This window comes from Bombus huntii, chromosome 14, assembly GCF_024542735.1.
Source record: "Bombus huntii isolate Logan2020A chromosome 14, iyBomHunt1.1, whole genome shotgun sequence".
Classification (NCBI taxonomy): Eukaryota; Metazoa; Arthropoda; class Insecta; order Hymenoptera; family Apidae; genus Bombus; species Bombus huntii.
The window spans coordinates 7,306,186-7,322,469 of record NC_066251.1 but is presented as its reverse complement, the minus strand read 5'-3'; the positions used below and the strand labels follow the sequence as shown (position 1 = coordinate 7,322,469).

At 38.2% G+C, this 16,284-nt stretch overlaps 1 protein-coding gene and 1 long non-coding RNA gene across 4 annotated transcripts in view; both read left to right on the top strand.

The window, feature by feature from the left end:
* Positions 1 to 1,794: 1,794 nt before the first annotated feature.
* LOC126872785 (uncharacterized) overlaps positions 1,795 to 16,284 on the top strand; it is a 28,995-nt gene continuing 14,505 nt past the window's right edge. The window contains exon 1 of one of the 2 annotated variants that reach the window (XM_050632967.1): positions 1,795 to 3,909. In XM_050632967.1, coding sequence (XP_050488924.1) covers positions 3,761 to 3,909 — 149 coding nt within the window. In that variant the 5' untranslated portion in view covers positions 1,795 to 3,760. The remainder of the gene's footprint in view (positions 3,910 to 16,284) is intronic. The other variant, XM_050632966.1, reaches the window with a different exon arrangement.
* LOC126872805 (uncharacterized) lies at positions 10,280 to 11,272 on the top strand. 2 transcript variants are annotated; one of them, XR_007692205.1, is made up of 3 exons: positions 10,280 to 10,458; positions 10,534 to 10,705; positions 10,775 to 11,272. It is a non-coding gene; the product is annotated as an uncharacterized LOC126872805 (long non-coding RNA). The 2 variants fall into 2 exon arrangements; XR_007692204.1 differs by having other exon boundaries at positions 10,534 to 11,272.

Sequence of the window (16,284 nt, the reverse complement as noted above, 5' to 3'; positions counted from 1 at the left end):
AGGACCTATTTCCATTAAAATTTCCAATGTATTATACGAAACAAAAGAATTATGTGTACGGTACTGTCTGAAACTTAGTTTACAGAAAACGGACCTATATAATTTTAAGTATTATACCCTTGCTAATACCGTTTCTTAAAACTTCAAAATGAGAAGAATATGACCGAACAAAATTTAATTGTTCAAATTTTATAATTTTTAAATGCTTTGAGTTTAGGATAGCAATTTGTGATTGTAAAGTTTCGAAAGATTCTCGGTAAGTTTCTTCGTTCTTGCTGTGCAGAAGCACCGACAATGGAAAGTTACCGAAGCGCAAGCGCTCGCTCGGCACTTTCCACCAGTACACTCAACCGACCGTAGCAGCCATACAATGCATTGGTGGTAGTGCTGCTGACATTGGTAGTGAGCCGTTTGCTATGGTACTCATGGGCATGGGCTGGCGGTGAAGCGAGATCTCACAACGAACACATCGGTATCGTCGACCAACACCAGCTTGCCGAATGATTATACGGCAGCACACTATCGCACGGCGTAGCATGTGGTATATGACGGTATAAGGGATATGCTAGATACAATGAACGTTCGTTCACTTACGTATATACGTATATTCAACATAGCAGGGACAAACCCTTACGCGAAATACACATATATAGGAAAAGTTTTGAAGAAACGGCCATAAGTTTCTCTGTTGCTTGCAATTTTGCACGACGGTCACGGACACTAGCAACAAAGAATTAGTGGAATGCAAAATTAACGGATTGCGAGAACAAAGGAGAGAGTAACTAAAATTGGACAAACCCGATTTTTTAAATTATTTTAATTACTAAAATATTTGACGAATTTTACAGGCGAAGCAAAATACAAGAAATGCTAGAAAATATTTTAGAATGAAACTTACAAAAAAGAAGCTGCAATTTTATAGCACGTTCTCTTAATTGAGTTTCAACTCGTCGATTCGCAGAACGAACGTCATTAAGCTCGTAAGCACGGAAGTACAGCGCGCGTGTCGTCGCGTTTACAAAATTGTGAAATCGCTCGTTTCCCAACGGCTGCGGCATCCGTCTCGTGATCTTCCTCCGCAAGCATAAAAAAAACACGTTTACCCCCTCTACGTTTTGCAAGCGACCAATCGTCGAGCATTTGGGACTGTTCAAAGCACACGGAGACTTTTTGAAAATGTTCGTATCCCACAAGGGTTGCAAGAGTCTCCTTTCCTGCATATGCCCTTTTGTGCGTGTCGAGCCACTTCTGGCGTACACGTATATCCGTAGACCGTGACGCGTTGCACACAAGCACCGTCCTGTGTATGCGAGACCCCGTCTACCTACACGATTTAATCTCGCTTGGTATAGAACGTGACGGTGTGTACGCACGTAAAGGGACACACACAACGTTATCGAGCGTTGTGTTGGAGCACACGGTGTGTGCCAGCCGTGCTACGGCACCACTGGCGCGCCTCTACCCCGGCTTTAGCATCGATTTCCAGTCGGACGACCCAGCGCGATCGAGCGAACGGTACGCGCCTTCACGAGGAGGTACATATCGAGCGCGTCCGCCGCTCGTGGGAGTCCGCGAAGAGGGGTCGCAAGAGAAATAATACAGTTTATCGTCGAAGCGACCGACGAATTTCTGCGTAAAGCATTATATATGATAAAACGCAATCCATCGCTTCTATTCCTTTGCTTTACGTATTAGGAAGGATAGGAAAGAGAGAGGGGCAGAGCGAGTGGGAGCGGATCTACGTAGAGGGGAGATAGGGTCGGGCGATTTAGTAGTAGTGTAGAGTCCCGAGAGGCAAGAGGAAAAGGGGACAGGCAGAAGGTAGCGAAGGCGCTGCCCTCAGTCGGTCGGCCGCTTCACTACAGTCAGCATACACAGAGTAGAGCAAGCGATTGACTATATGTAGTCTTTGCCTAAGCGCGCACTACACTCTGTGTGTTCCCGTTTTTCGAGTGAAGGCTTCGAGCTTCGTTCTGCCCGCTCTTTCGCTCGGTCGGTCGGTCGGTCGGTTGGTCGGTGTGATTGTGAGTGTGTGTGCGCGCGCGTACTCACACGCGCTCATCCAAATAGAGACAGACAGAGAGGATAGAGAGAGAAAGACAGATACAGAGTGTTGAGGAGTCGTGCAGAGACAGGCGCGCGTACACAGCCATCGAACGTGGTGATTCGTACGGAGGCGGACGTGCGATAGAGCTAAAAACCGAGGCCGTTTCTTGCGAGGGAAAAAGACACGGCGTTGTCCTTCTTATCTTCTGGTCATCAACGTCACACCGTTGCCGTCGATGAGATCGTCAACGGGTTTTCGTCATCAACGCTTCAGCGTAAACTTTTTCTGCTCGATACGAAGATACACGAACAGTTACATGGGAACAGTCCGTACAACAACCAGTTCTGACAAACGGGAGGATCAAAGACGATCGTGAGTAAATAGAGCGAGAAAGAAGGGGGTGGCACGTACCCTTGCGGAACGCGCGTGTATAGTATCATCCGCGCGACGGACGATTGAAGTACGGGAGAACCGTCGTGTGTATTCCGAGAGTTCCTCCGTATATCGGTGCATACGTGCGTGTACGAGGACTACTGAGAGAGGTGGGGGCAGATAGACTCTATACTTCGCGGACATCCGGCGGGGAAACCGCATGTATTCGTACGAAGCTCTCTGAGAGAGCGAGGGAAAAAAAGAGGAAGGATCTGCTGGCGCCGAGGGAAAGACACGGGTGCTCTTTCGAGTGCTCGACGAAGAGATTTCAGAGAGGAGAAAGGAGGTTCTTTGCGTTCCGATATCTTACACGTTCTCCTTTTTGTCCAGCTTAGACCGAGCCAGATATATATCATTGCTTTTCATAGACGTGGTATAGAATATTAGAGAATTCTGTTATTTATCGTAATCCTCGTATCGTTGATCCTCGTGTGTGCGTGCCCGCACGCAACGGTTGAAATTTTCGGTACAAATAATAAGGGTGGTGGAAAAGAGGTGGAAGGACGTGACGGCGAGAGAGAGAGAGGTAGAGTGAGGGATCAAGGGGGAAAGAGAGAAGTGAGAAACACGCCGAGCAGTGCTGCTCTCTATTGGCGACGTCGAGTCGCGCTCCCCACCCGGGACAGTCGAACGAGGTCCGAAGGCGAGTTCTCGGCGTGTAACTACGGTGATTTTCCCTTACGAGAGTGTACGCACGAGACCTCGTAGCTCTGGAGCACATCACGCGTTCCGCGTAAACATCTCTCGACTTAACGATATATATCGGTGGTCTAGTATTAAACTAGAAACGTCAATCCTGGGAAATACAGTGAAGAAATATCTTTCGGAGGAAATCGAAAAACAGCTAGAAGGAGAAAGAGACAGACGGAGAGAGAGAGAGAGACACTGGTAGTGAAGTCCGCTTTACACGCGTGCTATCGTCGATAATTCTCTCTCTCGGAACGCGATCAACTCTGTGTGTGCGCCGATCGTGAACGCGTCCCACGCGTGTGTCGCGTATCACCGCCGCCGGTGAAACCAAGAGAATTCGAACGAGTCAGAGGGTAAAATAGGATTTCTCGCGTGGTCGGTCCTCTCCCGTGGCACGCGCGGAGAGGGGTGCACGAAGAAGTGAGAGAGGGAGAAGGAAAGAAAGCGAGATATCGCTCGACGAGGATAGAAAAGGAAGAAGAGGGAGAAGGAGGGACAGAGAGTGTTGAGGGGAGCGACGAAGACGTGTATAGTGCACAGAGGCGTCGGTGCTGCGCCCCAACGGCCGTTCGTCGAAACTCAGTTATCACAATGGCTTCCGTGAAAGACACAGCAACTTTCTTCGCGGAGGGCACAGCGAGTCAGTTCGAACACGTCTTGAAGCTTTATCCGCAGGCCCTCAGACTCAAGGCCGATCGGAAGACGAAAAAGCCCGAGGAGCTGATCAAGTTGGACAACTGGTAAGTTCGATATAACGTCTGATATTTCGTCGACATATTACGCCCGATACACACGGGCCCTCCTTTTCAACGAGGGGCTTCCACCACGGGCACACACGGGACAATGAACCCGTGGCGCGCCAGTTGCCACCACATACCGCATGTTGTGTGTGTTACCCGTATGGCCCCCTCGTCGGACCTAGCTGCAATTTCAGATAGTATATTTACTCTCTCCTATTCCCATGATCGACGACGATCGCCGGAGCGGCGGCTTCGAAACACGGTGGCCGCTAGATCGCCTTTTAACTAGTCGTAGAAAGGATACATACTCGTGTTGTCACGTGGTGATTCTATTAACTCACTTTTTTCCTCTTTACTTCCTTTTTCTTTGACAATAATACAGTATGATATTTTGGTTAGTTTTAATAGTAGTAATTGGATATTTAATATGGATTTTCGCCACGATAATATTGACCTAGGAATTTTCGTGGGAATTTTGTGCCACCTCATCGAGGAAGTTTCGACGTTGCCATTACGATCTCATGCTCTGCTATTGTATTTGGTGTTGTTTCGTGTGACAGCGTGTTTAAAAATTTTAGAAAGAATGTTACGATGCACGAAAAAATACGATACAATTTTTTCTAAATATTTTTCTGTATTTCCATGAATGTTAAATGGATTTTCGAGCAAGCGTCGCGCTGGCAACGATGCCAGTGAAAGAGGCGACTCGCCGGCGTCGCTTTCACGGCGTCACACAACTACCTTGACTCGTTCGGACACGATTAACGAACCTTTCTCCACTCTTGTTTTCGCAATTCTTTTTTTCAATGGTTGGTTCATCTAGCCTATATCCTCATTTCTTTTCCAAATCAAATGATTAACTCTTTGAAATATTACGATACGCAACTTTGCAGTTAACCCTATAGACTGTTTTCTTTAGCACCAATGATACACTCTTGCATCTTTTATATTCAGTACGATTTTCGCATGTTTACACTATGTGAAATATCCTAAGATGTTCATTTAAATATTTTCAAATATCTAATTCAGGATCATAATATTAGACATTCAAACAAAAAATTTCAGAAATTCTATACTTGCAACTGTTTCGCAAAATTGTATTTAATCAGCCAGGTTTTTTAGCAAATTTTAGGTGGTGGCATTCTTTACAAATGTATTTTCGATAATATTCATAAATTGACTTACTGCTATGTATAAAATGCGTACGTTTATTTTTTCTACGTGAATAGAATTCGTATGTTCTTTATCAATAATTTGTTGCCTTTCAGATTCGTGAATATTTAAAATCTATTGTATAATATCTATTGATATTCCAAAAGTTGTACATGACAATTGATTACCCTTTTTTGAAACTAGAAGCGCTATCACTAAACATTTTCAGAATTTTCTTCTATTTATTCATCCTTTGCCAAATTTTAAATTATATATAATATTCGAATCAAATGACATTGCTAAATCCGAAACCAATGTATATTCTCCCTGCGGAAATCGTTTTCTCACATCTTTTGTCATGTCAAATAAGCTTTTTGTTCCACAAACTGAAGTCTTTTGTGTATCCTGCTCTGACCTATACTTCTTTCTGTTTAAAATTCAACTTATATTTTCTTATCATGCTTTCGTAAGTTATATAGGTTAGTGTAATATTTTTCGCATAAAGGCAATTTTACAAAAGCTTATAAAAGGAATCACTATTTATTTATGTATTTACATAGAAAATTTTAATATGTGCCATTGCGTGATCATGATTGCGAATTCAACTAGGTTAACTCGTAAACTGGTATCATTGAGTCATTCGAGACTATAACAATTTAAGGTTAGAATACTTAATTTTTTGACTTTTTAACTTAATTTAATTCTATTATACCGATCTTCATCATGGAGAATGTGAAGTACAAAATAAGATAAAATACCCGAAATTTTAGTAATGTAACATAAATTATCATAGTTTTCCATGAATCAACACAGCTATTTGAGGTTAAAATATATGTGTGTATTTTTAGGTCCGTAATTAAAAACTAAACAGTGTCCATTGTTGACAGCCGTCAATTGGTTTTATGTCGTAATGTTCTTTTTATGTTAAACAGTGTCGATAATATTTTTGATAATAATTAATTGGCAATTGTTTATTAGTGTAGATTCTTATCATTAGATATGCTTGCTGGATAAAGTGTAAATTTTAAATGAAAGAATAGTCCTCCAGTATCAAATATAACAGAGCTCTGTAAATTGTGAAGTAAGGTTATGTCATTATTGTCCAACTTTGTTTTATTTTATTCATTCACGGTTTAATTTCACGCACGGAGATCTAAAGGTTTGTTACACGTGACAAACGTACTTTAATTCGTTATTACGTTCAACGAAACTCGTGTAATTTGATAAAATATTTCTAGGTTAGAGTTGCGGGATTCCATAGAAAATCAATGCAAGACTATTTTTCTTTTTTCAGAAATACTGCATGATATAGGAAATTTATATTTGTCGAGAATTTGGATACGAATTTATTCGTCTACAAATTGATATATTACTTATCGCGTATGGAAATATGTAAGTTCTGTAATTACCAAGTAAATAGTAAAGTTAACGTCTATTAACTTTTACTATATTGAAAAGAATTTCGATGAACATTGTGTTTAAGGTTAACAAGAGCAGTAATTTATGGTCACGTGATATGATGCAGAAAAACACGTTATCGAAGGACATAAATAATGCAACATGTAATATTTTGTCAAGTTACAAATGTAAATAGTTAATTGTCAAAAGATAGGATATGTAATAAATATTTCTAAAATTGAAGAAAGAGGTTTATCGTAATGCTTCATAACTACTTCAATTTCTTCATATTCCGTAAAATTCTGGGATCTGAATGGAAAGAGCAAATCCTTGGAATTCGTTTTATAATCACATTGTTGGCAAGCAAAATTTAATAATGGGAATAGACCAGAAAAAGTAGCAAATGAAACGTTAACACAATGTTTGCTCTTAATGAGATAATACACACATATATATTTCTCTATTAACACATTGCTGGTTAATGGTGGTCATTCGTAACTATTATTAGAGAATGATTTTTGAAATTGGTCGAAACATTTGCATTAAATAAACAGTTATTAAAAAGTTAAAATTGTTCGAATGCTTTTTGACTTATTTAGTATTTCACATTGTTAGTATTCAAATTATTGACAATTTTACGAACGTAACTGTTTATTTAGTTTGAATATCTCAATTAACGTTTAGTATGGGTTATTCAACATTTAACTCAGAAACATTTGTCATATATGGTACACGATATAACTTATAATTATTATAACGAAGATTAATTGCTTGAAAATTGTGAACCTTATTATTAAGTACTAATATTTCTACTAATTAAATACCAATTACGTATCGTGCTGAAAAATGATATCACTACGTCGCTATTGAGGACACACAAACTTCACGTAGCATTCAACGTGTACATATATCAAAGTTGAATGATTTTCATAAAATTAAAAATTGTATCATTTTTCATTCAAGAGCTTCGTTCGTATACCGAATATTTTACCTCCGAAGAAAATTACCGACTCGGCTTACAAAGCGTCAGCAGCAGCCCCTTAAGAATCAATCCTCTCTCGTTACACAAATTACCAAAGACAAGGCGTTGGATAAAGCTCGTTTATCAAGACCGACGCGCGGAATTTGGAGCGTGGAGACGATAAAAACGAGGATTTATCAAGGGGAATCCGATTTGTCTGGTTCTACTGCGAAATTATAGAACGCAGCTCGATGTAAACTCGACTGAAATTCGGAGCGAAATGCTCGGAACCGGGACAGTTGCCGTTGACGAGGCGTCCGCGAGCGACAACGAGGTTTCCACGGCGCGTGCTTCAATTCCACTGGCGTCACGTCTGGCTTAATTAATTAAAGGCAGGTTCGAGACTCGTTAAATTCCACGTTACGACTTTTTAGTCTTTCCTACGACGACCGGGAATCGGGCAATAATAATGGAATCTTTACCATCCACGATCGTCCCGCGTTCCGCCGTTTAATTATTCATTCTCTGTTCGATAGTGCCCTCTCTTTCCACCCTTCCCCACCAATTTCCCTTTGTTTTTGTTAATTCCGCATAGATCAAGCTAGCGTCAATCTTTCTTCGTTTCTCTGCACATCCCCTTTGACCAATCGTTCGCTCTTTTTCCTCTTCATTTTTTCTTCCTTTTTTTTAACAATCTATACACACCTTGGAAAACTTATCCGTGCCAGTTAAACGAGCGATTACGAGAAATTGAATTGTTGGCTTTGGGAAAACGGGTCTTCTTTGTGCCTGAAAGGGGATGAAAAGTCCAAGAACGGTATTTCTCGGTACTTCGCTATTTATCATAGCTAAATAAATCTGTGATTTTCTCTTTATAATGTTTTCATAAAGAAATATTTTTAATAGGGCGAAAGAAACTTAAGGGGACGTTAACACTCTATAAACAAATAGGATCGTTGATCATCCAAGAAATTTTATCCTTGGATCTTTTGTTCCGGGTTTTCACATTTATTTACTGTAGCACAGACATTTATAAGCATCCCAGAATTTTATCAGACTTCTGGAGAGTCTGGAGTAATAAGAAAATTAGGTTTGCACGCAGTTTGCCTATGAAGTATGGAAAATTATGTTTGTCTGCGAAGAGTATATATGAACAAAGTGGTCTTCAGTATCTCTAAACATGTTATAGATTTTAGCCACTTCTTTTTATTTAGCAAAAACCTATAGAAATCTTTCAAAACAACCACCGTATAATTAATAAGCGTTGAGAATTTCTCGTGACAAAATTTCCTATAAAAATAATTTCATCTAGAAGAAACGTCCCACTTGGGGATTGCGATTCTTAAATTTACAAGTCGAGTTCTGTGCCTTTACTTAACTTCACGCTAAGGAAACGAATGATTACGATAAATTTAATTGTTGACTTCAGAGAAATACATCTGATCGTATCTAGAAGAGCTAAAACAAGGAATCCATTGAGCATACATATCCCAACGGAAGTCATTGGATGGATACAGCGGTAGACGAATTTACTGAACCATTTATTGTTACTATTATTTAATACATGTAAGAGAATAATTTTCTATGTGGTTTTTCTTATTGATAGTTAACTGGAAATTTGCAACTTCGCGATCGATGTGGAAGTGAAGAGGCTTTGCTTGCAGTCCTCTTCTAGCTGAAAGGCGGAGGGGAATGGTACCGTTGTTTTCATTGCTGGCAAAGCTTGTTTATGTCAAGGCTACTTTTCTACGGCGTCCACCGATGCCTTGTCATCGTTACGCGATGTATCTGACTTCCTCGAATCATGTTCAGTGAGCGAAGCATGGTAAACGAATTGTGCGTCAGTGGGAATTGCTCTGGGAGATGAGATATTTTGGAAGAAGTGCAACTTATGGTGGCTCGTTAATTGGCTTATTAATTGGCTTACTTCAGGGTTACTTATAGTGGTTCACGAAAGTATGTGCACATTCACCATAGTGAACTTGAATACTTAACATAGAGACTCGTTTGACATTCTTGAAATACTAAATTTGGAAGAATTTGGAGTTATTATTACATAGTTGATATATTATATCTAAAACTTGCTGTATATCTAGCGACCGAATTTTCAAGTTTCTTAAATACTTCTTCTTTATTGTATTACTCTACATATTTGTAGACACATGGCCAAAATTTGGAGCACTTTTACTCATTCAATAGCTCTAACTAGTCTAATATATTAAAGTCCTAGTCAATGTGAAGTCATAGTTTCAATTTAGTATTTCATTATTCTAAATTACTTGATATATTTAAAATGTAGATCGTCGTTAATAATCGAATACTCCTAAGTTCTAACTTTCTTTAAATATCTCACTGTTGTAAATATCCTACAATACGCTTAGTGTACCCGAAATTAGAGCCTTAATAATCAAATACATATTTTCAGTATGCAATGTTCAGTACTATTTGTATCAAATTGCTTCATCTTTATTCAAACTCGCTTCATATTGTTTATTATACTTTTAGACTCAATAATGCCGCATGTAAACCTAACACCGGGTCCACAAGTTTTTCAAACGTTCCCTCCTATGTGTCCTAGCGATTATTTCTCTTTTCATCGTTTGTTTTTCTAACGCTGTAAGGAACAGTTGCGTAACACCACGTGTGCTTCATGGCAAAGAGCCCCAACGATGCAGGTCACAGACGGTTGTATTTTCAAAGTCGGCTTTCTCTTCATTGATACTCTTTCCTTTTGTATCAGCCGAGAGTCGCATAGAAGTACACCGCCAAGTAGCTTCTTAAGAAGATAAACTTACAAGGATTGCGGACACGGCTCGCCAGTGTCACTCGCCAACTGAATACCAACTCGAGGTGCTTGAATTTTCCTAGCTCTTTTACATTCGGTTAAAGATTACCGGGAACAGTTTTTAAAGTTATTCTATGCGCCGCTGGATGATCAGGTGGATGAAGTGAAAGTTTAGGGAAATACGTTTTCCTTGAGCTGTACGACAGTAATACAAGTGTTACGACAGTAATAGTTCGGTTTAGATTATTTTTAGGTAATACGACGATATTACGAGTATTACTATAATAATAATCTGATTTACGTTAGTCAATGTCTTTCGCTATTACAGGTGACTATTCTCGTTAAACGCCAAAATTATCCTATACTAAAAAAGATAACTGCATGTATCGTTCTAATTTATACCTACTATCGTTGAGTCATAGGTGATTGCAACTGTTCGAATTGAGTTATTATTGAATTGGATCCTAACCTAATTAGGTTTAACCCTTTCGGCACTAAAGGTGACTATTGTCATGAAACGTGAGTCTCGTCGTACATTAAATGTAACTATATATCTTTTTCATTTACAGATAGCATCGTTGCTTCGTAAGTGACTATTACACTTTGAATAAGGTTATGTTATATTTAATCCTTTCTACTTGCTATTAAAGGTGACTACGTATAGTTAGAGAATAGCGAGCTCGTGGTAAACTAAAGATAACTACAACTATTCAACGAGTGTTCACTATATGTTAAAGATGACTATAATCGACTAACATTGAACGCTCGTTATAACCACGTATGAATATAGTTACACGAAGTTGAACTCTTTCCATAGTAAAATATAACAGGATGATTATGAACGAAGACACTTATACGACATCTTGAAAGATAAGTTAACAACTCTGGTTGAACACAGCATAGTATGCTATTTTCTCATTTGCTTTCTTTTGCTCAATTTGCATTCTTACGCAATATGTTTACACCAACATAAAATATAGTCTCATGACTCAGTTGTCTCGTGAATGTAGCGAAAGGATTAAAGTGTTTCATGTCAATAAAGTATTTCAGTATTTTTGTACGATATATTTTACGTGGTAAAAATTATTAATGACCTTAGTTGTGTAAAATAAAGAATACAGGGTAAAGTAAAATCTAAATCGAACTGCGATAGTCATCTATAAATCAAAGAGTTAAAGGGAGATACTATAGCTTTGAATCCCATAGGATCACTGACAAATGATGTGAGTGCCAAAACGAAGATCTTATGTGTAAACAAATGCCATGTGCTTGTACATTTTGGCACTCCGGTTAGCTCTATTTTGAAATTGTTCTGAAAGCTAAAACAACTTACTCTGGCACTTACAGTGTTTACTGCTATATACCTATAAAATTTTATGGACGTAGTTGTTCCACTTATGCTTATGTATTTAATTAGATAATCCATTGCGAACAGATGATTATTATCGATATACGACTGTGTACAATATATGTCTTGCACTGGATATGCAATGGAAGAAAGAATCTTTGGAGTGAGTTTTGTAGAATAAAAATAACAAGCCTCTTTGTCTCTTCGGTGGTCCTGGGAAAAATTGTTTTATGTCAAATGATTAATTCTTTTGTCCCGTTTAATTTAAAGAATAAGTCACAGAATAAGAAGTTAATTTTAAAAGCAGTTCAGTCAATTTAAAACGTTAACCAACTTACCAACTTGCTGTGTTATTTCATAAAAAATAAATTTATCGAACAATTAATTTACCTTAAAAACCTATGGCAATTTAGAAGAAAAGTAACCTTTAGTTTTTTACTTAACTGATCCAGTGTCGAAGTTACTAAAGGAAGAGTCTCAGGGAAATATCTCGCTAATCGGGATAGAAAAAATTCTATTCACGGAGATTAAATTACGCATTGTAGTTAGAAAAGCAGGTAAAATAATCACCATAAGTATATCGACTCTTGCACCTCTGGTAATTAGAATTCTTTCTTGAAGAAGGGACAGGTGAAAAGCAACGTTCGCGAGGTTGAGAGACCGCAACTTTTTGCTACGGTCAAATTACGCTTTTCCGGTTTGCAGTTTGAAGAAACCCGAGGGCAACAGGATACTCAGGTGAAGAAGCAGGGAGAACCTTTCACGACGTGGCGAGGGAAACACGCGCAGAATGATCATCGCGATCTATTCGCCTACATTTTCCTGTATCATCGGGTTTTCCGTTAGGTGATACACAAGTTCGCTTCGTAGAAATATTTTCGCTGATTCACTCGTTCGTCAAAGCGATGAAAACATTGGGGTCAAACGGTTAGCGATCGAACGTCGAGCTGTAGTCGATGTGGTCATCGCTGCTCGATTCCTTTTGTGCTTGTAATTCTAATAAATATCTGTTTCGTCGTCTTCACGGAGTTTCTACGGTTCCGTCGATTTCGTCAATCGTGAACTATGGGAATGGGCGAGTTTCGACAGTTTGGTCGCCGATTTTTGTTCTGAAGTTACGGTTACAGTGGTTCTCAACCTTGTTTTCTCGTAAGACTCCTTTATCGTGGTTTTTATTTCATCGTGTTTACGGAAATAATTTTAATCTTGTTGGAATTTTAGCTGGCAGAAAATTTATATATAAAACTTTGACAATGATAGGCGTGTCTGTTATTCATTCGGAAGAAGAAGACTATCGCAGGATAATCTTTGTAAAATTAAGATGCTGCAGGTGCTCAGATCGGTTCTCGTGACATTTCTCGTTTTATCGTGGTTTTTGGAAATATTATTTTATTGAACTCTTAGTTGGCAGATTAAAATGTACGTTTATGATATAATTCTAATTGCGAATATTTTTAATTGAGTCAATTGTATCCGTGTATCTACTTGGAAGGATCATTTTTCTTCCTATTTGGTGACTTTCTACAGCACCGCTGAAGGTTTCGCGTTACTCTTCTAGCGATAGTTGGGATAATAAGCGAATAATAAACGGTAATACAAGGATATACAAAAGAAGTTAGGTGATTTTTGGTAACGTTGCATTTGAGTTCGGTGCTTAATGGGCTAATGATAGAAGAATTCCGAAGAAGGAGCAAAAAGGATACATCTGATCGCGTTAAAGTTGCTTTTTAAGATCTCGTTGTGATTCATGAGTCTCCTGTCCGATTCATAGGTTTCTTTGCACGGATATTGGTTGGAATATCTAGCGAATGACTAAGATATCTTCGCATCTTAAATGTCTTACCTCTTCAGCCGTACAGTTACTAGAGTCTTTGAGAAATTCAATTTGCCAAAAATACTCAGTTACAAAAGTCCAGTGGATTCCAAAATGCGAAGTATCAAAGATATTTAGAATTCACTTCTTCCACTACTAGATACTTTGCACAAACACCTTGAGCAATCAAAACAAACATCCGGAGCACAAGGAACGGCCACGATTTTAGAAGTATCATAAATACTTGAACCTCTTGAAACTTTGCAAATTTATATAAACCTTCATCTTTGAAAGTTGTCATTCAAAAAATGTATCAACTGACTCTTTGCAATTCTCATTTACAAATTACAATATCAGGAACACGAAAGACCATCTAAAGTAGCTATTTAAAAATTCACTTGATCCAGTAACAGATACTTTGCGCTTGAGCCATCCGCATAAATGAGAGGCAACGAAAATCTCCGCAGTTCTAAAAGTAATATAGGTAATATAGCATCGTAATTTTACGTAAAATTGTATTGGGAACGATTTGGCGCTAATAATATATTAATGGACACGTTTATAGCGATGAGAAACGGTCGTGAAAACGATTGGTGCCGCGACTATTGGGCAACGTGGTGTTTCAAAACGCGGTGAAAATGGCCCGCCGTGAAAGAGGAACAGTCCCGTGGATGCGCGTGCTTTCCAGGCTTGTTCCACCTTGGAATTCGCGAAATATTCCCGCGGATTATGGGTAGGTGCGCGCGCGAGGGGGGGGGCGGAAATAAAAGAGGCGAAGGATCGTCGTAAAAGCGAGCTGGAAAAATAAGGCTTGTAGAGTTCTCGCGAGGCACAATCCTCCTCCTCGGCGTTTTAAAGCACGGCGATTGTGTCAAGGTTGTTTTAGCGTTGCGTGGCGTTCTGTGGCGTGGCGCGCGAGAGCCTCTCAAAATGGTTGCGCGGCCGACGTCCTGAAAAGGTTTCCAGCTATGTCTCAAAAGAACCGTCTACACCAAAGAAATGCTCCGTTACGACACTTTACTCGATTGTTTTCTTTCTTCGACTTTCTAGACCTGGACGATCGACAATGAATAACCATGCGAATAATCGCAATCACATGCATGGTAATTGCAATTTCTTGCTACTTTGATATTTAGATCGTTTGATCTTGTTTATTGGTATTTTTTTTTTTTTTTTTTTTGTTTATGGTTTCTCATTGATAGATCGAAGATTTTTCCGTGCACTTATGGGAAATTTAAAGATTCACGTATGTGCAGAGTACATATCTGTAACTTGGTGCAAGCAGTGGCAATGTCAGTATTTATACGTTGAGATATTAGCGCTTAAAGGTACCTTAAAAAATTCGTGTTCAAATAGTTTGTCACACGGTAGTTTCTGCTGTTTCAAGTTTTTTTTCTGGTAGAAAAAAGCAGAGTCCAAGCTTATACTATTTGTGTTTTTTATGTCGACTTCGAACCTTTTGCAGAAAGTTTATTGGCATTGACGTGTACAAATATAACTAGCTATTTCTAGATAGAATTTGAAATTGTCTGTGTATATAATTGTTTGGGAACTCAATACCGGGTTTGATTCAATTTTCCAAAAAAGAAACAGATATGGTATTAATTATACTTACCATTTTGAAACTGAAGTTTTGCCATTTTCTTCCTGCTGTTTGTCCGTGGTCTTCTCTATTTTATTAAAAATTATTTAATCATTATTTCGTAACAATTTTTACGATGGAATTTTACTGCAAAGGTAAAAAACTCGCGGAACTTCAAGCATTTTAATACATCTTGAAAAATGAATAAACTCTGAATAGAATATTTTAATAAAGTAAGGTAGAGTTCTCGTCATAACTCTTGCTTTGTGAGACAAATCTTTGCCTTACTTTGATCCTACTTTTTAATTACGCTCATAAGGGTACTACGTGTTTACCAGTTTCACTGTAGAAACAGATCCAAGTTTTTCGACGTCTAATAAATAATATTGCGAAACGTATAATATAAATACATGATATCTATGATTTTTTATGGAAATAACCGAAATATTATAATCGAAAGTATATGCTGTATGAATATGTTTAAGAAAATTAGACTGTATCTATAGGAACCCGTGTAATATACAGTAATAGTTCGTGGTAACTCATATACGTTACGAGTTTGTAAGATTTTGGAATGTACTTGGTTTATCAGCAAATTGGATGAAGCCAATTAACAATTAAACGAATACTCGGCGTGCGTTCCTTTTAACGAAGTATTTTCATCCACGTAAAGACATGTGAAATTTCACTTTGAAATCTCGCGGAGGAACGCCCACGTTTGGTATTAATTCAACGATCGACGAGAATCAAGCGAATGGAACTCATTTTTGAGGCTTCTTTTTTCTTATACTCTTCCGCTGTCGAAGCCAGTGGAAAAGAACCAATCCAATATCTCGTTACTTTTTTCTAAGAAAATCATAGAAACTTTCTATCTTTATCAACTAGTCGATAATAAATATTTATTTATTCAAGAGAAGCAACCCAATGCATAATATAATAAAAATAATAGGAAATTCGATGCAGGAAAAAAGGAAGCGGATAAAATAAATTTAATTTAAAAGATTTAATAAATACCAACCAACAATAAGAATAAATAATATGGCATAATCATATATACATATCAAGGTTTATCCAATTCTTAACAGATTTCTGTTATTCCTTTCACAGTCTTTAATATCACTCAAATGCTTGTTATTTGTAAATTTAATTTAAAGCGACCTAGAAAATACTAACCAACGTTAATAATAAATCATATTACATAATTACACATTTAATTACGTATGCATTAAGGTTTATCCAATTCTCAACAGATTTCAGTTTATTCTTTCTTTTTTATTCGTATGATTTTCCACATTTATTTCAATAAAAATTAAAATTCATCTGCTTTTTACAAGTT